The sequence below is a fragment of the Mesocricetus auratus genome, unplaced genomic scaffold (genome assembly GCF_017639785.1).
Source record: "Mesocricetus auratus isolate SY011 unplaced genomic scaffold, BCM_Maur_2.0 Super-Scaffold_100008, whole genome shotgun sequence".
NCBI classification, from domain to species: Eukaryota; Metazoa; Chordata; class Mammalia; order Rodentia; family Cricetidae; genus Mesocricetus; species Mesocricetus auratus.
The window spans coordinates 56,352,836-56,380,263 of record NW_024429192.1 but is presented as its reverse complement, the minus strand read 5'-3'; the positions used below and the strand labels follow the sequence as shown (position 1 = coordinate 56,380,263).

The following is a 27,428-nucleotide window of genomic DNA, read 5'->3' as shown; positions in this document are numbered from 1 at the left end:
GGCAGGCAGCAGGGTTGCCCAGTGAGTCATACCGCCGCTAATAAAGGCGGAGTAGTGCTTGCGTCTGTCCGTGGTGGTCCCGCCCTTCCCGAGTAGATCCTGCTGCTCTCCCACTGCCAAGAGTCCTAGGCGCTCCCCACACCTCCCGCCTGAGACCAGGTGCTAGGAGTCACCTGAAGCCGGACAGCCTCTGAGGTACAACCCTGGAGGGGTGAGGGCGGGAAGGCAGCCCTGGTTATGCCATGGCTGCAGGAGACCCAGTCCTTCCTCATCCACAGAGCAGGGAAAAAGCGCGCAGAGATCGTTAAAGTGGGGTAGTATTGCTTTCTGATCAACCTGTGTGTTTTTTACCCAGAACTACTATTTTATTTTTTTAATATTGTGTACCATGGCTTGGAAACACAATGGAATCCTGTGAGCCCCCCCCCTGCTTTTCCATTTGTAACATGGATATAAGAACACATTTGGAGAGACAGTTGTGGAGACTAACAGGTGTGACTGACACCCTGTAAACTGCTGGTACCACTCGTTCATTTTTACCAATATCTGCTGAATTCTGTGTTCCAGCCATCAGGCTAGTACTGGAATTCTATAGTGAGCAAAATAGTGACAAAGCCTGGCCTGGGGGTTTATAGTGTATGGAAAAGAAATATATTAATCAAAGAATTACACAAATCATGTCAACTTTGAGCTATGTGTCACTGAATGGGTGTAACGGAAATGGCTTGGAGGTCAGGGAAGAATTAAGCTGAGCTCCAATTGTGTAAAGTAGGAAGTCCATTCCAGGCCAGATCAACTGTATGTCCTGAGTCCACCACTGCCTATTTCAAATAAGAGCAAGGATGTACAGTGGCTTAGTCCTGAGTTCCAAGAGCTGTTCATAGAAAACAATTCAGATTCTGGTGTGTGGAACCTTCATTCCTGTAACTGGACAACTTAACTTCTATAACTTAACCCTTGGACCATACCCATAAAGCCATGAAATTCCAGAAACAAGTCCATAGGTGATACTTGATAAACCTATGTTCTTTAGCACTTAGTGAGTAAGCGTTGGCTCAGTGTTCTCCTCTGGGAGGCGTGAAGGTTTCACTTAATCGGGCATTTATTGGGTTGTGAGAATTGGAGGTGAGCCCTGGAATATATAATTGAAGAAAGCCTGCCCAAACCAAGAGCTTTAAGAATGGAAAAGAATTTTACAAAGTGTTGGAAGAGTGGAATAATGAGATGGAATAGATCAGCCCTCTACTTTAAGAAAAGAATGTGAATAAATCTGTCATATTGCTCAAAGGCTGAGAAGGATGACAAACAATCTAAGATTCCAAAGCTTTGTGTCCCAAGAGTGCATGGAACTCCTGAGAGTAAGTGACAATACAGCAGAATTTGCTCTGAACTTTTCCTACTGTGTTGGACATTTCTACAAAGGTAAAACGTTTCACCACTCTCTTGTCATCCAGGCTTGAAAACTGGGAATTAGTTTAGACTCTACTCTCCTCCCCCTCCTTCTCCTCCTCCCTCTTCCCCTCCTTCCCTACCTTTTACCAAGTCCTGTATATCTAGTATCTTAAATGTCTGTTTCCTGTCCCTCCCTCCTTTCTAGAGACTTGTAGCTCTCGCTGAACCCTGAGAACTGCCAGGCTCTCCTATCCGGCCTCTCTACCCTAAGCCCTACTGCATTCACTTTAGCTCATGAGGCTATTGGTCAGTGTGTTTCAGGATCCCACAAAGAGAAATAGCACCAAGTAATTTTAACGAATAAGGTTCACCATAAAAAATTAATACCAATGGGCTTGAAGTAACGAAGGAGGAATGGCTAAAAAGAAATAGGGAAGAATTGAAGTGTGCAGGGATCACAAACACACGAAGCAACCTTGAGCTGGACCAGTCCAGGAAGACTCTTCTGGAGCTTGCTGTGGAGGGTTGTGGTCACACTTCCCTGGAGGTCAGAGGAACTGTGGAGATGCCACCCAGACAGAATTGACTCCCTAGGATGTCAGAGAAACCATTCATAAGAGGGTGACTCACTGGCAGCGCTGTTAGCCAGCTTTCCATCACTATAACAAAATGCCTGAGGAAATTAACTTACAAAGAGGCAAAGACTTACTTTGGATCACAGTTCTGGTGGTTCCAATCCAAGATCAAGTTGCCCCATTAATTTTGTTCTCGGGCAACAGCAACACCCCATAAAGGCAAATCAAGCCACTCATCTCCTGAGCCAGGAAGCAAAGAGAAAAGGGAGACTCTAAGACCCCGTGATCTGCTGGAGGCATGTTCCCAGAATCCAAAGAATCTCCCATTAAGCCCCACCTCTCAAATGTTCAGGTTCCTTTCAGCAGCACCCCTTGGGGACCAGATCTCTAACACACAGACCTTGAGAGTTACTTACCAAACCACAGCACAAACAAAGATGCCAGCTATGGGCACCACAGACAAGTACTACAGCAGTAAGGCACTCGAAAATGGATGACATAGAGCAGGAACCAGATGCTAGGGAGATTGTGCTACCCTTTGGGTTGTTTCTAGAGTCCAGCAAGAACAAGCCTGGACCTCCAAGAAAAGTGGCTGCCGCTTCCCATGTCCCTCCAGTGCTCTGTACAGGAAAAGCAGTCGAGGGAAAACATGTAAAGGACCCACTTCCATTTTTGCTGAGGCAGTGAAGGATGGCTTTGCTGTTGAGGGGCCACTATTTGATAGTTGGTGTATCAGAAAATCGGACTGTGTGACCCTGGCCCATAAATCATCTCGGGGCTCTCTACTGCCTTTGAGGTAGAGAGCCTCAGTAGGGCTTTTATATTCAGACCTTGAGCAACAGATTCAGCCTTAGACCCAACTGCTTAGCAGCGCGATTACAGTTATTAGACTTACTGGCTCTAAAACTTCCAAGCTGTTTAAGTCTTCCTGGCTTCATGAATTCCCTCTTCTCTCTCAACAGTAAACATGTTTACTGAATAATTGCCCTCTAGATTGTTCTGGTGGATGGGAACATAGCAATAAACATTCCATGCCACCCTAAATTTCAGTTCAAATATCACCACCCATCTCTGGAAACTATCTTCTAACCTACTTCCATTCCTTTGTTCTATCTAGTATGGGCTCCTTGACTTATTTTTTTTTCTTCTCTCATATATTACATCCTGGCTCAGTTTCCTCTCCCTCTGCTCCTCTAATCTCTCCCTTCCACCTCCCCTGTCTCCCAGATCCACCTCCCCTCACAAAAAAAAAGCAGGCCTCCAAGGGATAGCAACCAAACAAGGCATAACAACTCCAATAATACCAGGCACATACCATCACATCAGGGCTGGATGTGGCTACCCAGTAGGAGGAAAAGGGTCCCACAAGCTGGCAAAAAAGAGACAGCCCCTGATACCACTGTTAGGAATCCGACAAGAAGACCAAGTTACTCAGTCATAACATATATGCAGAGGACCTAGATCAGACCCTACAGGCTCCCTGATCTCTGCGAGCCCCCATGAGTCCCAGACAATTGATTCTGTAGGCTGTGCTCTCATGGTTCCTCTGACCCCTCTGTTCCTCTGATCCTTCCTCCCCCACTCCACAGGACTTCCAGAGCTCTGCCTAATATTTGCCTGAGGGATTCTGCATCTGCTCCCATAAGTTGTTGGATATCGTACTCTATTTTAATCACTCACCTTCCTTTCCATCCCTTTGTGAATTCAGTGTGCATGATCTCTTTATTTCTATAATCCAGTGCCTAGTCTAATTCCAAGAAAACACATAAAGTTTGACTTGGGTTGATGACTTTCCCAGGATCTGATAATTTTTGTTTTGTTTTTCGAGATAGGGTTTCTCTGTGTTGTTTTGGAGGCTGTCCTGGAACTCGCTCTGTAGACCAGACTGGCCTGGAACTCACAGAGATCTGCCTGCCTCTGCCTCCTGAGTGCTGGGATTAAAGGTGTGTGCCACCAAGGCCTGACAGGATCTGATAATTGAAGCTATGCCCAAGTCTGGAATCCTGCTCTAGTGGCCAAGAGAGCTCCTTCACGAGTGCATCTGCCATTTGTGGTGTTATGCTACAACTCGCTAAGAAAGGCAGTAGCTGTGTGTGTGGTGTGTTAGAAAAGAACAGTGTGGTGTTATAAATACGAATGATGGCAGTGGACATAGAAGAGGAACATAGCCCCAAAGGTATACTATAAACTACTGTGCATTCACTGAGAGCTTTTGTTCTTATACTTCAAGTCTCTGAATCAAGATTGCTGCAATTATACCATAAGTACAGAGAATACATAATGGGGAATGGTGTGAAGTGTTTTATAGTTGACTCATAAAAAATAAAAATACTTCCATCGTATAATTAGATAAGAATACTTCCAACATATACTTAGAAAAGGCAAGGATAAGGTGACCCCAAATAGGCACACCAAATCCCCAAATTGGGAAATCACTTTAGACAAGTTTAGGGAGCATAAGACAGTCTTCACACAAACTATGTGCACCTGGAATTTGGGGGCCTTGATGTGAACATGGTGGAACTTTTTGAAATATAAGTGTGACTAGGCTTGGATAGATTGAAAGAAGTACTTTCCAACTTTTAAATAATGTGGAACCTATGGCTTCTAGCAGGTGGTACTAGCATGATAGATATGCAAGTTTGGGATCTTAAGAAAAGAAAAACTACTCAAAAAAAAAAAAAAGGACGAAGTCAAGTGAGCCTGCTCTTAGCAATATTGCTATTGGCATCCAAATGCTGCATTGTCTGATCATGGATTTGGCCCAGGATAAAATATCCAGCCTTCAATATTATAAAATTGGAGAACTAAACAAAGCTAATATCAATAACATAAATTGTGGAGAGTTTTAAAACAATTTTTCTTTAGACAGGGCCTCACTATGTAACCCTGGCTGGCCTCAAATTCCTGGGCAATCCTCCTCTGTCTGCCTCCCGAGTGATGGGATTACAGACACATCCCATCAGGCTTTAATTTGTGGAAATCTTGAAAGTCACGTGATTAGAAAAGACATGAAGATCCACTGAAGGTTTTTGAGGGTATCTTGGGTGGTTAAGAATATTGATCTGACAAGCTAAGAAAATGCCTTAGTTTCCTGGCATCAGAGAATTCTTGATATTAGAACTTGCCTACTCATGGGTTCTTGTAAGGACTAAGCAAAACGAAGAATGTGCAATGGATGCATTAAGCCTGCCCTGTTCTGAGTACCCCTTCATGTGTGGCAGCTGTTAGAATGTGCTTAAAAAGACAATGACAAACAAAAATCTGGGCATAAAGCATTAGGCTCTACTCTGACCAATGACTTTTGTTCTACTCTGAGATTGCAAGTGAGATTATCCAGGATATCTTCGTGAGAACAGGAAAACATAATATTTATTTAAATTTGGAACTGTCCCGAAGAGAAATCATTGATGTTTAATTGTCTCCTTCAAGAAGAGATAGTATGGTAAAGTGTGACCAGCAATGAAATAGACCGAGTCTTGACTCAGCACCACAGCCTGTTACCCTTGTGTGCACCATCTATCCCCCTCATACGTCAGTCCTGAAGACACTGTTAGAATTTAAGCCTCTTTGTTTGTAATCACTGATAAGATGCTGTTTACAGTCATCTACTTGCAAAGAGTTAAATACACTGGATTGAGATCCGATCTGCACAGAAAATCAACCGTAAGACAGCTCTGCGTATGGCAGTTGGACAATTGAGAGACACAGAAGTCTGTTAGGGATGCTTTTGGGGGATAAGAGAATTCCACCACAAGTAACTGATAGATGGAGAATTCACAATTATTTGGGAATTGTCAGCATAGAGTTCAAACTAGTCACAAAGTGTCATCTTGTTCCCAGCTAGTATATGCTAAAATCTAGGAGTTCAAGTCTCAAGTGAAAACAAAATATTTTTAAAAAACTGTTTAGATTGGCGTGTGTGTGTGTGTGTGTGTGTGTGTGTGTGTGTGTGTGTGTGTGTGTGTGTGTACACCCCTGAAGGCCAGAAGAGGGCACCAGCTCATGTGTGGAGCCAGAATTACAGGCAATTATAGTTGTTCTAAAAGCCGTGTAAAGATACCCAAGGACTTAAGCTATTTCTTGCCTGGTGACATTTGCTGCCCAGTGTGCCCACAGAAATGAACCTGAGTCCAAGAGCAGTCTGTACTCTTGACCACTGAGCTATCTTTCCAACCTCCAGTAGAGTCATTTAGGTTGAAGGAAAATGATCCCAGAAAGTAATACTAGTCAACAGTAAAGGAAAACACAGAGTAATTACATGGGGGGGGGGGAATGCTTAGTATTGATGGCCTAAGAAGCAATGATGTCACCTGTCAACAGTGATAAAAATATATGTAGAAATAAAATAAAAGATAAAATTAGTACAAGGAGTAGGAGAGGAAGATTGAGTTAAATTATCACAAGTACTTTCATTATCCAAGAAGTAAAATGAAGAGTAGGCTTTATAAATTTAGGATGCATATCGTAATCCTTAGAGCAACCTGTAGAGAAATAAATAATGCATATCTCAAACATCTAATAAATAAGAAAAATTAAATCACTGAAGACATTTGATCAATTTCAAAACTCAAAAACATGATATGAATATAAAAGAAAAAGCAGTATGTTGAAAAGTATAGGAATAATTATATTTTAAAAATAAGTGATTCAATTGAGAAATTTTCAATATTTTTCTTTTTTTTCCTTTATTCTTTTTGGTTTTTCAAGACAAGGTTTCTCTGTATTGCTTTGGAGCCAGTCCTTGAACTTGCTCTGTAGACCAGGCTGGCCTCGAACTCACAGAGATCCTCCTGTCTTTGCCTCCCTAGTGCTGGGATTTAAGGCGTGCACCACCAATGCCTGGCTAAATTTTCAGTATTTTTAAAAGTTTATGCTTTGAAAGGAAAAGTTTTGGAATACATGCACCATGAAAATAATTAACAAAATGAAGCTGACAAGCCAAGTTGACTTTAAAACAAGTATTAAGACTATATATAATATTATTTATAGTATATGTAATTATGTATAAGAACTATATATAACATAATAAATGTAATACATAGTAATTATATATAACTATATAATAATATATATAATTGCTTTACAATATCTTGAAAATTGAGCCAGTAAAAATGGGCATAACTAAAAGAATAGACAAAAATTACCATTTTTCTCTCCCATATTTTTCCTTTTTTCTTGAGATTCAATTTTACTGCATAACCCAAACATTCAGCCTTCCTGCCTTTATCTCCCAAGTGCTGGTGTCACAAGTGTGTTCCACTCTGCCTAGTTCAGATGGACATCTTACATTTTCCTTGGTTATTCATAGAGTAGCCAACAGAAAGGGAAATCTGATGTCAAAGATTAGCACTACATAACTAACCCTCTGGATATATGCAGAACATAACACTCAGCAACTACAGACTCAACTCTCTTTTCAAGTATTCACGGAATATTTACAGAACAATCTAAAGGAGAAACACAGATAAGGGTGGTAGAGCCTTAGAAAATCTATCTTTAAAGTAATGGAAGAGACGCGGGCACAAAATAAACTAAAGTGCACTTAGAAACTAAACGCAGTACGGACAAACAAGTTGGCATAACCATTTCCAGTGGACTGAAGTGTTTCTTGAGGGAGCAATCCATTATTTAAAATGCAATAGAGAATTCTGGAAGAAACCATGTCACTGGAAGAGCCATTAGATTTAGAAATGAGGGAGACTGCTCACTTATATCAGTGGAATTAGTGGCAAGGCAGTCATCGGATGGGAGATTTTCTAGAAGAAGCTAAGGAGACACTCTGCAGAGGGAGGTGAGTCAATTCGGGGACAGCCTGAGAAGTCTGGCAGGGAAGAAAATGAGATCATTCCAGAAGTAATGAGATCAAAAAAAACAATTTTTAAAAAGGAGTGCAGATTGTGACTTACTTAATGGAAGCTTCGGGAGGAGGTGACATGGGTGGCATTTTCCAGAGACTGCAAAGGGATAAATGTCATATATGGTCTTGTGCACTGGGCTTTGTGAAGGTTAAGAACTGAGCATCTAAATGCTGGAGGAAGAACAGGAGACCTGGAGACACCCTGTGGGCAGCAAAGAGGTGAGGGTGTAAGTTCACTCTGGCACTCTGAAGACCCTGTCTTCTGCATAGTGACAACAGTCATTGGGTGGGAAGCAGGCGAGGGATCAATTAAGAAGCTGAGTTAGTGTTGCTGGGGAGTAGATACCAAGCAGAAGTACTTAGCAGGTCAGCTTCATAGTAGGTGTGATATAAAGTGGGGGTTCATTGCAATGGATGTTATTGTAAAACATGTTTTATGGAATGAACATGGAGCAAGGCTTCAAGAATAACCTGGGTCACATGTGACTGCCAATAATATGAAGCCTAAGTTGACACAAGCCTAAACACTACAGTAAGTGTGAGGAACCAGCACATCCATGGTAGTTAAGCTTACACCACGTGGGCCTCTCTATAGTGGCTCTCCAAGCTTACACAATCTTAGAATCACATGACCCTCTCAAAATGTCCTTATTTTTGGTGTTCTTATAAATCTAACGGTAATCAGAAGCATTAAAAGGTTCCATCACCCAATCGACCTTAACAACTTCAGTATATTTAAACGAATTGGAAGTTGAAGCCCCTCACAACGAGTGCAGCCCCCAGTCTGCCCTGGGACACTTGGATTTTTCACATTTGTTCCTCTTTGCTCCCACTTTGTTCAGACAGTACCAGGTGTCCTATGTCACCATCTGGAGACTTTCTTTGCAATCAAGAGAAGTTTGTTCATATTGTCAATTTGTCTCCTCGTTTCTTCTTAGCTTCTGATCAATATTCTAGTTAAGTCATAAAAATTAGAAGCTACTTGTTCCCTTAAAACCAGCATTCTTACAGTTGGCTTTGGTGTGTGTGTGTGTGTGTGTGTGTGTGTGTGTGTGTGTGTGTGTGTGTGTGTGTGTGTGTGTGTAGGTTTTTCTGTGGCTTTGGAACTGGCCCTAGAACTTGCTCTGCCCACCAGGCTGGCCTGGAACTCACAGAGATCCACCTGCCTCTGCCTGGGATTAAAGGTGTGTGCTACCACTGCCCGGCTATGAATATTATTTTTTACACTATATAAAGGCTCAGGTTTTTACCAGAAATTGATTTCAACAACTACCAGTATCACTCAGCATCCTAAAACACTGAGACAAGTTGTGGTAGTTTGAATGTATTTATCTTCTATAATCTCATAGGGAGTGGAACTATTAGCAGGTGTGGCTTTGGTATGGCCTTGTTGGAAGAAGGGTGTCACTGTTGGGGTGGGATTTGAGGTTTCCTATGCTCAGGATATGGCCCAGTGTCTCAGTTGACTTCCTGTTACCTGCAAGATGTAAGATTCTCAGCTTCTTCTCTAGCACACAGCAGCCTGCATGCTGCCATGTCCTGTCATGATAACTGACTAAACCTCTGAAACTGTAAGCCACCCCAATTAAATGTTTTTCTTGTAAGAATTGCCGTGGTAAAGGTGTCTCTTCACAGCAACAGAAACCCTAACTAAGACACAAATGTTTAAGTATATGTTCTTTATGGCTTGACTTAGGAGAAATTTCTCACCCAACACTGCCCGCCCCTTAAAGTCACAGCACACGGAAAATACTCAGAAAGGACACTAGGGTAAGCCATTGACAAAGGCAATTGGGAAGGAAAATTGGGGGGGGGCGGTTTAGCACATTACACATATGTATGAAACTAACAGACAATTAAAAATTGCACACAAAAGATAATTTTTAAAGAACAGAATCTTGATCTTTTGGGGAATGGCAAGATGGTTCAGTCAGTAAAGACACTTGCTGCCAAACCTGAGGACCAGAGTTCAATCTTTAGGACCCACCTGGTAGAAGAAGAGAACCAACCCCTGAAAGTTGGTCTCTGCAAGGTACCCTGTGGCAAAAGTGCCCCCAATAAATAAACACATTTCATTCACAAGAGATATCTTATTATTATAACATTTCTATTAAGGTCTTGGCATAATTTACCTGGCACAGTTTTATTCTTTTGCTGAGTTTCCCAAGTCTCATTAGGCTTACAAAAATTGAAGACAGAAAAGAGTAAAAATTAAAGAGTCCTCTCTGTATACACTTAAGTGAATTATATTTCAATTACTGAATGATTTGTGAGTCTTTAAAAATGCTAAGCTAATTAATAAAATGTATACTATTTAACAATATTCTTTTTTCTGGAGCAGAAGACCAACACAGAACCTTGTGCCTGCTAGGCAAGTACCCTACTGCTGAATTAAAACCCAATCCAGAATTATTCTTCACAGCAGGAAATAGTGCATGTAAGATGTTCAAGGGGACTGTGGTTTGGGCTGCAGCAAGCCAATTTTCAAAGAAAGCCAAGCTGAGGCATTTAAAAGTTTGAACACTTAAGTGAGGGGAAATTCAGGAAATGCTGAATATAATTATTAAAATGGTAATGTTTCAGTATAAGTATTTATTTCAAGAACTATGTAATTAAAATATTTTGAAGTTTTTTATGTTCAAGTTAGATTTTATTGAATTGATTGTATTATTTTACATTTTGAAAGGAGACATTTGTAATGTCTAGAAACAATAAGTCATTATTTTTTTTAAAAATCTATTAATCTATTAAATGTCTAATTTGAGATTAACATCAAAAGCCAAAACAGCCAGGCATGGTGGCTCTGTAATCTCTGAGCTTGGGAAGCAGAAGGATCTTGAGTACATGGACAACCTAGACTATTCCATGAAATCTTGTGTCAAAACCCAAGGTCAAGGAAGAAGTTTGGTTGGGGAGCCCTGGCCTATCCCGGGCAAGACCTTGTGTTTGATTCTCCAGCACAAAAAGCCTAGAATAAAGGCATGACTCTGTCATAAATGAATAAATGTAAATTATTAGAGACAAATAATGAAGGGTTATGGAAGCATATAGTTTGTTGCAAATATAATGTGAAAATTTAAGAGCAAACTTTAAAAAATGCACAAAGTGACACTGATTATAAATATATCACAGTTAAAGCAGAAATCAGATTTACAGGGATGGTTTTATTGCCATGTACGACAGGGAAAGCCCTCTATGTGTGCCTGGTGGCAGGTGTTATGCGTAAAAGTTTAAGCACAGAAAATTAAGATGTACTGAAATCTGGAAGTTTACTGACTGTGCCAAACAGCATCCAAATATAATTTCAACTACTGTATGGCTTGTAAATTGTTGTAAAGTTTGTATCACTATAAACTGTTTACAGTCATCACTCTCTCGCTGTACACCTGTTATCCATCTCCACAGTCACCGTAAGGAGCTCTGCTTCAGTGAGCAAAAGACACAGAGCAAGACTTAATGCAAAATGTGTACTGTCAACAATATTTGCTGCTACCCAGGTTTTCTAGGGAAGCTCAGTATGGTCTCAAGATGAACTCTGGGGTTGCATAGGATTTGAACAGAAGAAAGAAAGAAAGGGAGGTTATTCAAGTGGCAATGACTTCCCAAGGGAAAAGGAGAAACGAATGTGCAATTCCTTAGAAAATAGGCACAGTAGACAATGTTAGCAATAATGGCAGGAAATACGTAGTTCAGAACATCCACAAATCATGGAGAACCTTGACAGTCTGGGTCTGATTGCTGTTTTGTGAGCAGGGCTTTCTGGTCTATGAAAAGCAGTCAAGAAGATGGGTGTGACCTGGGTAGGATTGACTAGAGAATGACCTAAAATTAGGTCACCAATTAGGAGGCAGCACAGTGGGTGAGGAAGGGTGGGTCCAGAGAAAGAGGGGTGGAGATAGAGAGGGATGACCTGGATATCAAAGGAATTATCACTGGAATTGAGTGGCAGTCAACAGACTGGAGAGAACACATGATTCCAGGGCCTTGAGCCCACACTACTGAAGATGAGTAGTGGTCTGTGGATGTAGCTCAATAGCAGAGTGCTTGCTAGCATGCATGACACCCTGGAATCCATGCCCCCACATGCATACACACACACACACACACACACACACACACACACACCTTTTTTCTTTCTTAAGATCCCGTCAAAATATGTGAAGACAGCAAATGCTGCAACCACTATGGAAAATAGCCTCTTGGTTCCTCTTGGTTGAACTTACCGTGTGGCCCAGCAATTCTACCTCTGGTTATAAACCCAAAAATTGAAAGCAGGGGCCAACTGATATTTGTGCACACATGCTCATAGCAGGATTATTAAAATAGCTAGAAGATGCCAACAGCCTATTATTATAAATGCCCATTGACAGATGAATACATACACAAAATAAACAAAATGAGCTATGTGTTTATGGAATGTTATGCAAACCTAAAAGGGACAGAGACTTTGGCACATGCTACAATATGCATGAAGCTGAACCACATTATACTAAATGAAATAAACAAAATCCGGAGGAACAAATGTGTATCACTCACATGCATAAGGCACCTAAAGAAAGTAAATTTCCTTTCATTGTGGTTATAGATAAGCATGGAGTCTTTTCAACTGTCCTATCAAATGTTTCCTCCCTACCTCATATTATGTCTTGTTTTTAATTAATCAAGGTGTTTTGGAGGTTTTTTGTTTGTTTGTTTGGTTGGTTGGTTGGTTGGTTGGTTGGTTGGTTGGTTGGTTTGTTGGCTGGTTGATTGGTTGATTGGTTGAGGTTTTTGTGGGAAGAAGCTATATGTGTATTTAATTCAGTTTCCCCTTTTTACATATCTAGTGTTTACTTTTATGACTTTTATATTCTTACTTGTATATTAACTTGTGAAAAGTATTAGTAAAATGTATGCATAGTTGGCTTTTTATGAAGTCTAAAATCAAACATTATCTTTATCGTCCTCTTACAAATAAAAGAATAACTAGAAAATAGTGGGGTGCCACCCACCTAAGGCCACAGTCATTTATTGTGTTGGGTTTCCCAAGTAGACATCGTTGGCATAGATCTAAACTTAGATCTTCCTTGCAACTTCACAGTCTTTGGGCTGTTTCTCTCCCCAGAAAAATCTGTGGAGACAGCTCTGTGTATCCCTACACACAGTTTCCAGTCTGCATTTTACACAAAAGACGTTATCCTTTGCACCCACACCAAAGAACAGGTTCTTTGTGGGATCTCAGTGCAGGCCAGGAAGGGAGAGGGTCCTTTAGTTCAGTCATGTCTTTTTGGTGGGCCAAGCCCTAGTCTCCCCCCTCCTTGTGCTGTCATTCATATTCTATATTTGAGTTCTGTCTAGCCACTTTTGCCTCCAGGTCAGCTCAGACTCTTCGTATGTTCCTCATTCTGGATTCTGTGTCACTTATTTGATTTGGCACCTAAAGATTTCTCTCACTTTACTGCAAGCCCAAGCAAGGCAATGCAAAAGGCACTCACTGAGATCTGTCCACCTGCTTGGTGTTTTTGAAGCTGGGACATTTTAATCTCTTGAGTCTGCCTTTTTCAGAGACATTTGTTTATTTGTATAAAGTGTATTTCATCTGTAGATTTCCCAGAACTTTGCACATGAAAAATGTTAGAGTAAACAAGAGAGTAGTTCATCACTTGACTGTTTAATAATGACCTTGCTTTGGAAATAACCTAGTGTCAAAGCATAAAAGGGGAATCATGGAATCAGTTTTGCTACAGTTTTCATCCAATGAAGGGTTGAAGGAACATAGAAAGGTATTCATGATTCAGTACTGCATAAACTGCTTTGTGTAACCCAATCTTTTATTTATACACACACACACACACACACCCACACCATACATATATAGGCTAAACTTTTTGTTTTTTGGAGAAAACATCCAGGATTTAAAGATGAGATAATTAGGGATTGTTTTTGTTTACTTCTGCTGACCTTTATTTTTTAAGCACTTGTGATTTTTTTCATGTAAAGGACATCACTACCTACAGCACAATGTAAAAACCAGGACTCTACTTTCTAGACTGCATCTGTCTTGCGGGCTAGTCGACCCTCCAAAAGAAGTGTTATGTTCCAGACTGCTATCTTATGATTCATGATTGTTGATGACTCAAGTAAAATCCTTGTGTTCTGTTTTGTCGTGCATATAGGTCAAGTGATCAATGCCTCAGACAGATAAGCAAGTATGCATCCCACCGGAGCTGCCCGAACTGCTGAAGCAGTTTACCAAAGCTGCCATTCGGACCCAGCCTCCGGATCTCATCCAATGGGCGGCTGAGTAAGTTGTTCCTCTCAGAGGGCACGGGCGAGGAAAGAGGGTTTGTGGGAAACTGAAGAGGTTGGCAAGCCAGGGGTCAGGCTGTGCTGGCTATTAAGGAGAAACTGGGTCTTTAAAATCCACATATAGGGTTGGAGAGATGGCTTAGCCGTTAAAGGCTAGGCTCACAACCAAAATCCACACATAAATGCATCAAACAGGGCAAGTATGGGATGCCTTTCTTAAACTTGTAGCGTAGGAGGACAGCAGGCCAAGTGAACTGGGGCAAAGAGGATCAGTTACCATGTCACGCTTAGCACATGCCCGCACAGCCCATGGTGGCATCCCGACCACCTGTCCTGATTGGAAGGAGCCTGGGAACCTGGCTTTCAGCTCAACTCACATTTTCCTTGGTTTGCGCCTCAGCTTGTTCTCCTTCTGACCGCTAGATGGCAGCAGTACACCTAGTGGAGTGGCGCGCGATCCCGCAGGGAAGAGGAGGTGGGCTCTCTCCAAGCGGGTTTCCTCTGATTAATGAAACACCTTCCTTCATGGCTGTGGAAACTCAAGCGTGGGCCAGAATAAAGACACTTTGCATCATGCCTGGAGGTTGGGGGGGTCGGGGCTGTCATTTTCTTTATTGATTTTTTAAAAACCTGATCTCTCTGCTCAGCATGAAGATGTCCGTGGTCACGTGGCTTTCTAGAAAAGGAGGCAGCGCCGGGTGAGGAGGTCAAGGCGGGCTCCATGGTGTGTCTCTAGCACACTGGCTCCTTGAAGGGGCCCTGGAGGCTGCTCAGTGGGTGAATTTACACAACAGGGGCTGACCTCACCGTGGCCGCTTCCCATAGAAAGTCTCTCAACTATGAAATTGCTTCTTCCACGTGCCTACTAGAAACTGGGCAGCCTTGGTACAAGACCGGAGGGTCCTTTTCTAGCTGTTTTTCTCGCTGGATGATCACTACTTCCTTAGTGATGCCTCTGTGGGAAGATACCTCAGCGGGAAGACATCCTGGGGTGTGAGTGGGTGTATCCAGCAGGTGGTGGAGACCAGCTGTAACGCCCTTTCCGAAGGCATAAACTCTCCTGCTGCCAGGCTGAGCCAGGAGGATGCTTTTTAGAATAGAGGGGAAGTAAAGCCTCGGTGCTTTTAAATGGCCTAAAGGGAGTTGCTTTGCCTAGTCAGGACTCCTGTGTCGTTTTCTATTTTGAATGTTATGTATCGCCTCTAAGATTACATTTTAATGTCAGGAGACTAATTTCTTTTGGCAGTCAGACAGATTTTGTTTTATGCCATATGATTGCTTAAAACTCCATTTTATTGTTCTTGTGCTCCTGCGTTATCCAGAAAAATGACATTTCCTGATATTGTCCCTGACATTTATGGAGGAAAACTTTCTACCACGGTAGCCTTCTTGCTCCATATTGTATGATGTGCTATACATTTTTTTAGACATCCGTGCAAGATCAGTTTGTACTTCAACTGCAATGAAAAGGAGCATGACTTAAGAACATTCTCCACCACATTTAGACATCAAAAGCCCTCACTGGATCATTTTCTGAAGCTTACAAACTTGTAGCGTTTTAGCAGATGGAACTCCATCAAGTATCCTTAAGATAAAATAGGTATTTGCTTTGTCACATGCAGGAGTTTCCTTCCAAACGCCCCAACAATGTAGAGCCCCCACTCCCACCCCATCAGCAGGGCATATGACAATCTGCCCTGCAGCAGGCTTGTGGGACAGCCTAAATCTCCACAACTGGAGTCATTCACTTGCAAATGGAGCTCAAAGATTTAAGACAGGGTCCCTGGGTGCAGCTTCATTTCCGTGTTCTCTAAACAGTTACACTCACAATCCCAATGCTGTTTGGAGAGTGCCAAGTGTAATGCCACTCAGTCTGCATAATGCCAGCTGTGATACTGCTATCCCTGCCATTTACATCGCCCTCTTCTGGTTGCAAAGTCAGAGGCCACCATCCCACTCTGGGTGTCCCATTGTATCTGCCCTATCCAAACATTGGTCTGTCTGCCTCCAGGGAGTTCTCATGTAACCGCTCAAAAGCATCAAAGTATTTCTACAGCCTGTCCTGCCAGGGACCTCCAGGGGTTAGAAGTTACTGTGTTGATCCATGTGTCTTTAGTTCGACTTGTTTTGTTTCTCAGAGATGGGCAATAATTAGCTCCATCATGTAAACTGACCTTTTATGAAACACCCTCTATATTTTATACAACCTGGCTATGGAGAAAGCAGTGGGCGAAGGGAGTAGAAAGGGGTAGAAGTTTGTGATTCGGGATAATAAGGCTTTTGATGGGGACAGACCCTGGCATCTGCCCATTCCGAGACAGGCCACTTATTTCCATACCATGCCGACCCATCTTTCACGTCACCCCCAGGAAGCAGTGGCACACAATGACACATTTAACCGTAAGTTCTGTAGGGACAAAGAAGGGTCTGCTTCACATGTACCGTACCAGGTTGTTATGTCCCCTCCTTGAAGCGCCTTGCCAGCCCTCTCACCCTCCCTGAAGTCTGGCCTCACTCCCTCCGGACAGAAACCCTTTCTCACTCACCCCTGCAACATTCTATTTGCTCTTATTTTCCTATAAGCACCGTCTACTCACCTACCAAACACACACACGTATAGATGCGCTATAAATGTCCCAGGATCTCTGTTTGTCTATGTGAATAAAACACTAAAAGGGATGGGAGGGTGATTGAAAATGCCCCAGGTGATTGAAAATGCCAGAATTTTGTTGGTTGTTCCTCATTATTCTTTGAGGAAAGAAAAAAGTTTAATTCCCTAAGCATTCTTCATTTCTTAAAGTGGAAATAACACCATCAGACTTTTCCCATATGCAAACGAAGTAGACATGGCAAAATACTGTTGTTTTTGTTTTGTTTTGTTTTGTTTTTTGTTTTATGTACTCAATTCCTTCAAAAGAAAAAGAAAGGAAAGTAAATAAAGTATCCAGAGGTCACTAGAGCCTGGCACCCTGTCTGTTTTCTTTCAGGTATTTCGGGGCCATGTCCCGTGGAGAGATTCCTCCAGTGAGAGAGAGGTCCGAGCAAGTCACTTTGTCCAACTGGGCTGAGCTGACTCCTGAGCTGTTGAAGGTCCTGCATTCTCGGGTACGGAGCCTTCATGGATGGTGTGGAGACTGAATGGGTTAGGCAAGGGCCACTGGTCACCAGGCAGCTGGCCATTAACACTACCCCAAAGTTTACTAAATCCCGGTCTGAATGTGGGTCTTACTTCAGAGAAACAGAAACCAGTATGGAAGAAACTGAGTGATGGGCTGTCTCCTGGGGTCATCACAGATCCGGAAGGATATTCAAGGGTTCAATGTAATGAATGTTGCCTGTCCTAGAGAATGGAACTCCCCGGGCTCCTCAGCATCTCCCTGATGGGTCCAGACCATGAGAGACCTACCACAGTCTGCACAGGAAGTGTATACTCTGCTTTCACCCCTAACCCAGGCACAGACAGAGCCCAGCCTTCAGGGCAAATGCTGCCAATCCCCATGCATTCTCCTAGAAGTTAGCCTGTGAATGGAAAAGGAGGGACTGGCCTGAGAAACCCGGTGGTTTGGCCAGTTCCCAGGATACAGTTGAGCAGCATGACACCCCACATTGGGGTACAGGATAGGGGAAGCTTTGGTGTCTGGGGCTTGAGTTCCAGAGGCTCAGCATTTCACTGGCCTCAGAGGCCCTGGAAAAGTGTTGGGACACTTAAAGGGGCATCTGCACGCTCACTGTGTCATTAGCTAACTCCATCCATCCTCATTCCTCTACTTCTAACTGCCAAGTTTTCTGTGTAGTGAATATGGCAGAGCTCTCAAGTTCCTGGGACCAAACAATGCTACATAATCCATTCTAAACCCTACAGGTCAGCCATAGGGCACCACATACCGCTCTTTTGGAGACAGGAGGGATATGCATGAGACTCAGTGCATCTGATGTCCCATCTGCCTTACAGGGACAACATAAGAACACAACTAGAGACCATAAAGGCATCATAAAAAATGGAATATACTATAAATGGATCTCTTGAGCGTATTTCTGACATCTGGAGTTTTAAAATATTAAAGCTATATCACGGGCCTCTCAAAGACAACTGTCAAATGGGATTCCCTGCTGGAAGAACTCAGAGCATCTTGCCTGCCGTCCTCACATGTGTTTTGTGTGTCCTCTGTCCTGAAGGTTGCCGGCAGGCTGATCATCCACGCAGATGAGCTGGCCCAGATGTGGAAGGCGCTGAATCTCCCAACTGATCTGTTTAACAGTGTGATGAACGTGGGTCGCTTCACAGAGGAGATCGAGTGGCTGAAGTTTTTAGCCCTTGCTTGTAGCTCTCTTGGAGTTGTAAGATACCTTTTTTTGTGTGTTGTCTCATAGGGCGGAGGGCTGGAATGACTCAGTGGTAGTGCATTGGTTTCACCCTAGGCTCAGTTCTCAGTATACCAAAAACAAACTTGAAATACCCCATAACTTTTCTCTGGGCCTGGAAGGACGATCCATCTGCCCCCTTCCAGCTCTCCAGAGATGGCAAAAGAAAAGCTGCCTTTTGTGCCTTCTTTTGCTCTCTGAATTAAGGTCACCTCCAGGCTCAATGATCAGAAGCATGAGGTCGGGGAAGGAGGTGGTGGTCATCACCAGGCTCTGCAAGAGAGCTGGCCAAGTTTGGCTTTGGGTTATTTGTGGCTTTCAACCATTGCCCTCCGTCTGTTCTGCCCACTTTATTCACGGCTTCTAGCTGTATGATAACTCTTGTTTACTTGTGGGGTCAGATACCTAGAAGCCATTCTGGTAGAGACCTTAAAGGGTCTTATAGAAAACTGTTGGTAAACACAAGCTGACAGAAGATTGACAGAAAAAAAGAGAAAGCAAAGAGTATTTTAAACACTTATTTTTAAATGAACAGGGAAAAAAGAGATTTTGATTTCTAGAATCATAATCACAGAGAGAGGAAGTTCATACAAATTCAGGCCTTTTCCAAATTAGTTTGAAAACCGGAAAAGCCTTTTCCTGGTTTGAAAAGAAAAAATAATGCTGAAACCAGATTTTAAAAAATGATGTCTGGTCTAGGTGGGCTCAGTCTTGTTAGTCACTGATAATGAATGAAAATGAATGGGAACTGCTGTTTTGAAAGTGAGTCACTACTAGTTTCCCCAAGATACATGTAGAGGTCAATAAGGAGATCATTGCCTCTGCTCAGGCCAACAAAGACGAGAAAGTAGCTGAAATCTCTCAGCACAGCCAAGCACGATCTTGGTCTTTCTTCTCAAATGTGCTCTGAACACGTATTTGGCATTTTTGTTTCTGTGTAAATTTAGCAGAAATATTGTAATCCAACTTTTCCTGTGGGTTCCCCCTGCAACTGTCATAATCATTTCTCCAAAGAGAAAGAAAGAGGGGAATATTTGTGATTGGTTTTTTTTCTTCATTGTCTTTCATAGAAGCATTATATAATGAATAAATGACTCTTCTCCCAGAAGAGGAGGCAAACATAGCAGGACAAATGAGCTGTCAACCAGGACTAAGCTCACATTTGCTGGGGGGAGGGTCAAGGATTGAAAGAAATCACATAAAAAACTATTTTAAATGCACGTATTTTATTAAAGTCTTATAAGGCTATGTGCTATTAACAGAATGCTCTGACTCTCTCTTCCTGTTAATTCTGACCTTGACCTCTGACCTTGACCTACCTCACCTTCAAAGGATACAGTAGGAACTAAGTAGGTTTGACCCAATGTTAGCGCTTAGATAGGTGCAGCAAATGAAAACACCTCCAGGTAACCACTGCCTCTTGGAGCTTCTCCCTGCTCTTCTCCAAGGTAGCAGTAACTGAGTATTTTAGGAAGGGGTTGATCAGGGATGAAGGGGTGTGGCCACTTTAGGCCCTCTGGTCTTCACTGCAATGCTGCTATATAGCTTAGGCTTTTGTATCTCTTGGTTTGGTCATAGCATCATATGGTCCCCACTGGCCCATCTCAGGTTTCCCCCATGCTGTTCCCTCTCCCCCCACCAGTGTTTGCTGCACATTGTCCTCATCTCCTTGGCTTTGGTCTAAGCTTCTCAACCCTGTGTGAGATGACTGAGTCATCATCTTCTTGTCCCCATGTCTCACAGTAGCCTGGGGGTGACTTTGGGAAGCCACATTCCAACTCCTTTTCTGTTTTGCACATCACATACTTGGCAGGCTTTCTCTGATGTGCCTGTTTCCCAAACTGGGAGGAAGCTATGCAGTGAGCTCTATCTTTCTCCATTGCTTCCAAAACAAGGAAGTTGGATCAGGTGTTCTATAAGGTCCTTTCACCTCTAACAAGCTGTCATTCTGTCCCACTTACCTGCTCCCACCAAAACAGCCTCTTGTCCTTCATCATTCCCATCAAAGAACACCCAGAGGCAAAGTCAGTCTGGAAGTGCATAGTCTCTGTACCAAAGGTGCCTGAGAATCTAGGAACAATGCTTACACCCACTTACATCATGCTGGAGCTTAATTGTGGGGCTGGTCAGCGCTTCAACCAGGCAGTTTGTGTTACCTGAACTCATGGGTTGAAATCTTAAGTCCCAAAGAGATGGTATTATGGATGGGGCCTTAGGTCACAAGAGTGCAGTCCTTGGAAACAGAGACTAAACAGTCTATAAATGGGAATTGGAGGCAGCTGTTTGCCCCTTGCACCATGGGAGACTACAGCGAGAAATCACCACCTATGAAAAATAGGTCATTGTCAGTCCTTGATCTGGAACTTCTTGTCCTTCAGAATGTAGGCATCAGATTATGATTTGTATTAAATCTCTACATTTAAGATACATCATTATAGAAGCCCCAGTAAACTGAGAGAGTCAAGGTATCACCTCTTAGCAGGAGGCTTGAGTTCCACCTATCCTGATGTCCTTGGAGAACGTTCAACTAGGAATTTTCCCTTCCTTGGCAAGCAAGTTATGGTCTTTTACCATCCAGGAAAGCAGGTTTTGCTCCCATTAGAAGAGTCTAATGGCTGGAACTTCTATTCCAGTAGGCAACAGGGAAAGTGACTCCAGTCTTGAACGCCACATGCTACAGCTGGCAGACCCGTGTCCTCTTCCTGTCCAGCATTCCTTCCTCCCGGATGCCATAATACCACCTGCTGTTCCATTCAGGTGGACGAGATCATGAGTGGAAGAAGTGTGTTCATGTTTGAGTTTAAAACACACCACACACACACACACACACACACACACACACAAATCTAATGAGACTATGAAGATCTGTTTACATTAACAATGAACTTTTTAAAAAAGATCCACTCCAAGAAACTATTTAACCATGATCTTTTTTTATTTAAAATATTTTATAGTTGTAAGGGAGCTGGAGATATGGCTCAGTGGTTAAGAGCACTTTGAACTTGTACAGAGGACCCAAGTTCAGTTCCCAGCAGCCACTTTGGGCCGTTCACAAACACCTGTAACTCCAACTCCAAGTAGCCAACACCCTAGTCTAGACATTGAAGCACTTGCACTCATGTACTCGTGTGGACACGCTCACACACAGACAACACACAACTAAAAATAAAATATCTCATAAGTATGAGGACATTAGAATGTAAAGGCTTGTATGGATAATCAATAAACAGTTGAGGTCCAAAGCACCAAGTTGCTTGCAGGGGATACGACAACAACTTACCACGGGCTGGGTGGTTTACGCAACAGAAAAGTTTTGTCTTAAGTTCTGGAGGCCAGGCAGGCCAAAGGTCATGGTGTTAGCAGGTTGTTTCTTCTGAAGCCTCCTTCACTGGTGTGGGAGGGGCTTCTTCCTCCTATGTCATTCTGAATCCATACATCTCTCCCATCATTCTTGTCACACTCCACACACCAGTCGTGCTGAACTGAAGCCTATCCTAACCATTTCATTGCCACTGAATTTGCTTTTTAATAATTATGGTGGGCGGCATTTTGGTTTGGTGCTATGCTTTTTGATGGGAGGTCATTATGTAGCTCCACATGGCCTTGAACTGTCCATTCTCCTGCCTCAGCCTCCTGAGTGCAACAATTACAGGTGTGCACCATTTCATTCAGTTCTCGTTAATTCTAAATTCTCAGATTCTGGGACTTTGGACTTCAACCTAAGAACTTAAGGGGGGATAGTTCAGCCTATAATAGCAGCCCCAAAAGAGGACAGCATAATGAAGTTGGGGGGTAGAATTGTTTTAGAGAAGTAGGAAATACTGTGAGCAGAACTATGTAGCTTAGTGCACACACTCATGCTCACAAATATACTCCAAAGTGCTCTCCTGTTGACAACATCTCACACCCTTCCCCACCCCCCACCGACAGCCTCACATATGCAACACACACAGCTTGCCATCTGATCTAGACCCCATGTTAATGTGAGTGCCCAGAAGATGCTTCCTATATGAGTGTTTTCCTGGGGCTCCAGGTGACTGACCTGTTACAAAACTACAAACCTCAATAGTTTTTTGACATCTATGGCTTATCATTTTTAAACTGTTGCATATTGAAGATCCTATTTTATTCAACATTAGTTAAATGGAGATAAAATTTAAATATTAACTCAAAATGAATAGTAATTAATTAGGGCAAAAGACCTTTAAAAATCATTGCCATTCAGTTAAACTGCCCCTAGGAAGATGAGCCAAATTTATTCAAATTGTCTTAGGCCTCACAGTAAAAGGAACACTGTCTAGACATTGCATCCAAGAGGAGATGGGAGCTGAACATTCACAAAGTTGCCAGGGAAGGGGACTTCTATGGCCAGTCATGTTAGGACATATAGCAGCTGCTTAATCACCTCAGGTCACTTAGCTCACCACTCAGGACTGATTCTTGACTGAACCCTGGAGGATATCTCTTTACACTGGCAACTTTAGCAAGCCAGCAAAGTGTGTGTGTGTGTGTGTGTGTGTGTGTGTGTGTGTGTGTGTGTGATATTTATTATATATAACTAGGTAGGTAGGTAGGTAAGTGGATGGATGGATGGATGGATAGATAGATGGATAAATGGATCAATGGGTAGATGTCTCTAAGCTTTAGGAGATAAAGTAGGAAGGCAAGAAGAAATATTTCTAATATTCTTCTTTTTTCCATTTACTTATTATGCATGTGCACAGTCTCAGAGGCCAGTCTGCAGGAGTTGGTTCTCTTCTAGGAAAACTGGGAGTAATAAGTTGATATTAGATATTATCTACTAAACTTGCTTAAGAAACACTAAGTTACACAAAACAGAATTTAGCTAAAGGAGCACTCAAGTTCACTCATCAGGAATAGAATGATTCTGCCAGGCAGGCAGGATGCCCTGGTTAACAGTTGCCTGGGAAGAGCAGCCTGGGCTGGCTTGAGATATCTACAATACTTAACTCTGTAAATCTCCCCATTTGTCCAAACAACCAAACCTTGGACCACACTAAATTATTCAAAATGTGACTTGGGACCGTGAAACTGTTCAAGCCTGGCCCCTTCTGTACAGTAGCCAGAACTACTACTGCACTATGATTAAAAGTTCTTCCTTTATTAATCTCTGTGTCCTCTGTGTGATTTCCCCATTGGGAAGGCATGTCAATTCCATAACACTTCAAACATAGTCCTGAGAATCAAACTCAGGTCATCAGGCTTATGCCCAGCACATTTTCTCACAGAGGCTCAGCACATTTTCTCACAGAGGCTTTTCATTGGCCCAAGACAGTGTTAATTTTATAGAATGAAAGTCGGTTCTCCTTTGAAGAGGTTATTCTAATTGAACTTAACAAATATCTTGAAGTATTTGTCAGTGTATAAGTTGAATTTCCTTCAAGAAAGAATGATAAGCTATCTGGAAGTCAGCATGTTTAGAATGAGTTGATTGCCACATGTTAAGCGGTCTGGACTCTTCGATCATCCTCACTCCATCTTACCTGAGAATTGGTTTTGTTTTCTTTCTTGAGTCTAAACTGATTTCAGGGATCTAGCCTGGAAGAGTGATTTTGTCCTCCTTCTGTGTTGTGGTTTTCTAGACCATTGCCAAAACTCTCAAGATAGTGTGTGAAGTTTTGTCCTGTGACCACGATGGAGGACCACCTCGAATTCCTTTCAGCACCTTCCAGTTTCTCTACACTTACATCGCTGAAGTGGATGGGGAGATCTCTTCATCCCACGTCAGTAGGATGCTCAACTACATTGAACAGGAAGTGTGAGTCAACTATCAGCAAGGGAGACTGAAACTGTACCGGGATGTGGCATGGATCTTGGCATATTTTCCACTTACAACAGGGAGTCAAAGACTTGCTCCCCATTATAAGTCAAGGGACTTTGGTACACTTTTCCGTTCTGAGGAACATGAAATACTGATTTGAGAAAGAAGGGAACAGTACAGGAGAGTGACCCATGGAGGACTTCAGAAGTTAGAGGCAGCACCCACCCAGAGCATGTTAAAAATGCAGACTCTACTGACCTCCACATATACATTGTGCACATACCCTAGTAATATTTTTAATTAAAGAAGAAAAGAATAAGAGCCTTGGGGGCAGCTGTAGTGATATATTATTTATGACTTATTAAAGCTTGCTTGAGGATTCAGAAAGGCAAAGTCAGCCTCAAGCTACAGAGATCAGGCAGTGGTGACACACCTTTAATCCCAGCAGCCAGAAGTTAGGAGGTGGTGGTACACACCTTTAATCCTAGGACTCAAAATTAAGAGATAGATGGCTCTCTATGTGTCCAAGGCCACAAAGATCTACACAATATTGCCATCCTGAGTGAGGTAACCCAAAACCAGAAAGACAAATATAGTATCTATTCACTTATAAGTGGATATAAGACATAAAGCAAAATATACCCAGCCTACAATCCACAACCCCAGAGAAGCTAGAACCCTCTTCCAGATACAGATGGAAGCAGATGCAGAAATCCACAACTAACCATTGGGCCAAGCTCTTGGAGTACAATCAAAGTGAGGGACCGGTGATAATATGAATAAAGAAGTCAAGATCATGATGGAGAAACTCACAGATTCGGCTGACTTGAGCTAATGAGAGATCTCTTACTCAGGTCTGACAAATGGGGAACCTGCATAAGACCAAACTAGACTCCATTAATATAGATGACAATGGTGTGACTAGCACAATATATGAGGCCACTGACAGTGAGTCCAAGAATCAACACTAATGCACAAATTGACTTAGTGGAGCCCATTCTATATAGAGAGATACCTTGCCCAGCCTAGACACAGGAGTGTGGGAGATGGAGAGGTGCTTTAGTCTTGCCTCAACGAGATGATGGGACAGACTCAGTAGACTTCCTAGGGGAGGCCTTACCCTATCCGAGGAGCAAATGGGATGTGGTGTGGGGGGGGGTGGAGTAGAAGGAGTGGGAGGAGATGAAGAAGGGGGAGGAGAGAAAGAAGGAGGAACTGGGATTGGAATTTTAAAAAAATCCAGTCCTAAAGAGAAACAGTTTACATAAAGAGGCTCTCAGCACCTGGGATCACAGGGCTTTAATCCCAGCACTAGAGGGGTATGAAAAGATAGGCGCAGGGTCTTTAGTAGTCAGAATCAGGCATTCATTCTCCAGCCACACTGAGGTTAAGAAGACAGTGAAATCTCAGGATTCTCCAGCCAGGCTCAGGAGAGGAAGCAGTCTGAGGTTTGGTGGAGCCAGGATCGCCTTTCACTCTGCGTTAAAGTGAGATCTAGTGCTTGGCTGCTTTGCTTCTCTCATCTTGAAGATTGAACTCCTATATCAGTCTCTGGGCCTTTTATTTTTCGTGCTACAGGCAGCCCCAGGGAAATTAATTTGGGGTGATGTATACATATATACACATATAAATATATATATATAATATACTTCTTAAATTGATTGCTAAAACTAATTCCAGATATCTGTTTTTTCCAAACAGAATTGGTCCTGATGGCTTAATCAAGGTGAATGACTTTACTCAAAACCCTAGGGTTCGCCTGGAATAAAAGCACAGTTCTGGTGGTTTTAAAGGAACATACAGAGGTATACTTCATATACCACCCAAAATCAATTTTCTTTTACAGCTGGCACAACTAATAAACAATTAGCCAGGAATGTGTGTAATTCAGATGTAAAGCTGTTGGGACAAGACTCTTGCGTATGGTGTAAAGGTGGCTGCTGAAGTTTGGCTGCAAAACATGTCTCAGGGCAAAGGCAGCATGGGTTTTAGAGGGCAGAAGGCTGACTGACACCATTGTGATGGCTTGTGATGGCTGGGTGTCATTTGTATGAGCATCCTGGTCATCAGCTTTTGATCATCCACAGCTCCATTCGTTGATGTCATGCACCCATTCATTTATTATCAATTTTTATTGAGGTATTAGGCTGTCAGGTAAAAGTCCAAAACACTCAGCTCAACTTGAATTTCAGATGAATGGCAAAAATTTGCATAGTGGTTAGTTGATTTTTATTAGTCTGGGCAGTCCTAGGTGGAAACTAAGAGAGTTCCTAGGTATTTGTAGCTAATTGTATCTAAGTTCTTCCCTTAGGAAGTTCTAGTCTAACATATGAATGTAAGTCAATTTAAGGAACCCTGAGAAGTACTAATAGAATGTTCCAGAAATTAGTATTCCAAGAGATCCATTTCAACAGATTCTTGTAAAACAGATTCATGTATGTGATATGTTCCTACAAGGAACATCCCCTGTATGAGTGCAAGTCCTTCTGGCACACTCTTAAAGGAGTTTCATTATTGAAGGAGATAGGAAATGAATAGGCTGTGATTAGTGGTGGTGGTGGTGGTGGTGGTGGTGATGGTGGTGATGGTGTGTGTGTGTAGGCCAGAGGATATCCAATAGTGTCTTTCTTGATCACTCTCCAACTCTTCACTTGTTTTTTGTTCCTTGTCTCAGTTTGTCTTACTAACTGGCCTGGAACTCACTATGTAGACCAGACAAGACAAGCTTGAATTGGAAGGACCTCCTGCCTCTTCCTGAGTGCTCAGATTAAAGGTGGGAACCACCTCACCTGGCATTTTTTCTGAAACAGGTTCTCTCACTGGAAGGCAGAACTCACTGATTGGCTAGACTGGGTGGCCAGTGAGCTTCAAGTATCTGCTTGTGGCCAATGAGCTCCACACATCTGTGTTGTGGTCCTAGGCTCCAAATCAACCCAAGCAGACACAAGAAGTTACCATAAGGCAAGATTTAATGCAGGACAGAAAAAAGAAGGGGGAAAGAGGGTGGGACTAATTAATCAGGGCCACAGAACAGACTACAACCTGAGTGTTAGTTGAAGCAAGTATTTTAGCACAAAAATCTGAAGCATTTGTTACCAAGTTACAATGACACTTTTCACTAGAGATTAGGGGCTCTACTTGAATGTTTAATCTTTATCTATTGACACAC

At 42.5% G+C, this 27,428-nt stretch overlaps 1 protein-coding gene across 2 annotated transcripts; it reads left to right on the top strand.

Annotated features, from left to right (window-relative positions):
• The first annotated feature begins 20 nt into the window (after positions 1–20).
• Ropn1 (rhophilin associated tail protein 1) lies at positions 21–26,136 on the top strand. 2 transcript variants are annotated; one of them, XM_013114493.3, is made up of 6 exons: positions 21–195; positions 13,983–14,110; positions 17,103–17,220; positions 18,292–18,453; positions 24,081–24,256; positions 25,961–26,136. In XM_013114493.3, exons 2-6 carry the CDS (start codon positions 13,995–13,997, stop codon positions 26,025–26,027), a joined length of 639 nt encoding a protein of 212 aa, XP_012969947.1. In that variant the 5' UTR covers positions 21–195; positions 13,983–13,994; the 3' UTR covers positions 26,028–26,136. The 2 variants fall into 2 exon arrangements, with proteins under 2 accessions (XP_012969947.1, XP_040606258.1); XM_040750324.1 differs by lacking the exon at positions 21–195 and adding an exon at positions 1,355–1,422.
• The last annotated feature ends 1,292 nt before the right edge of the window (positions 26,137–27,428 follow it).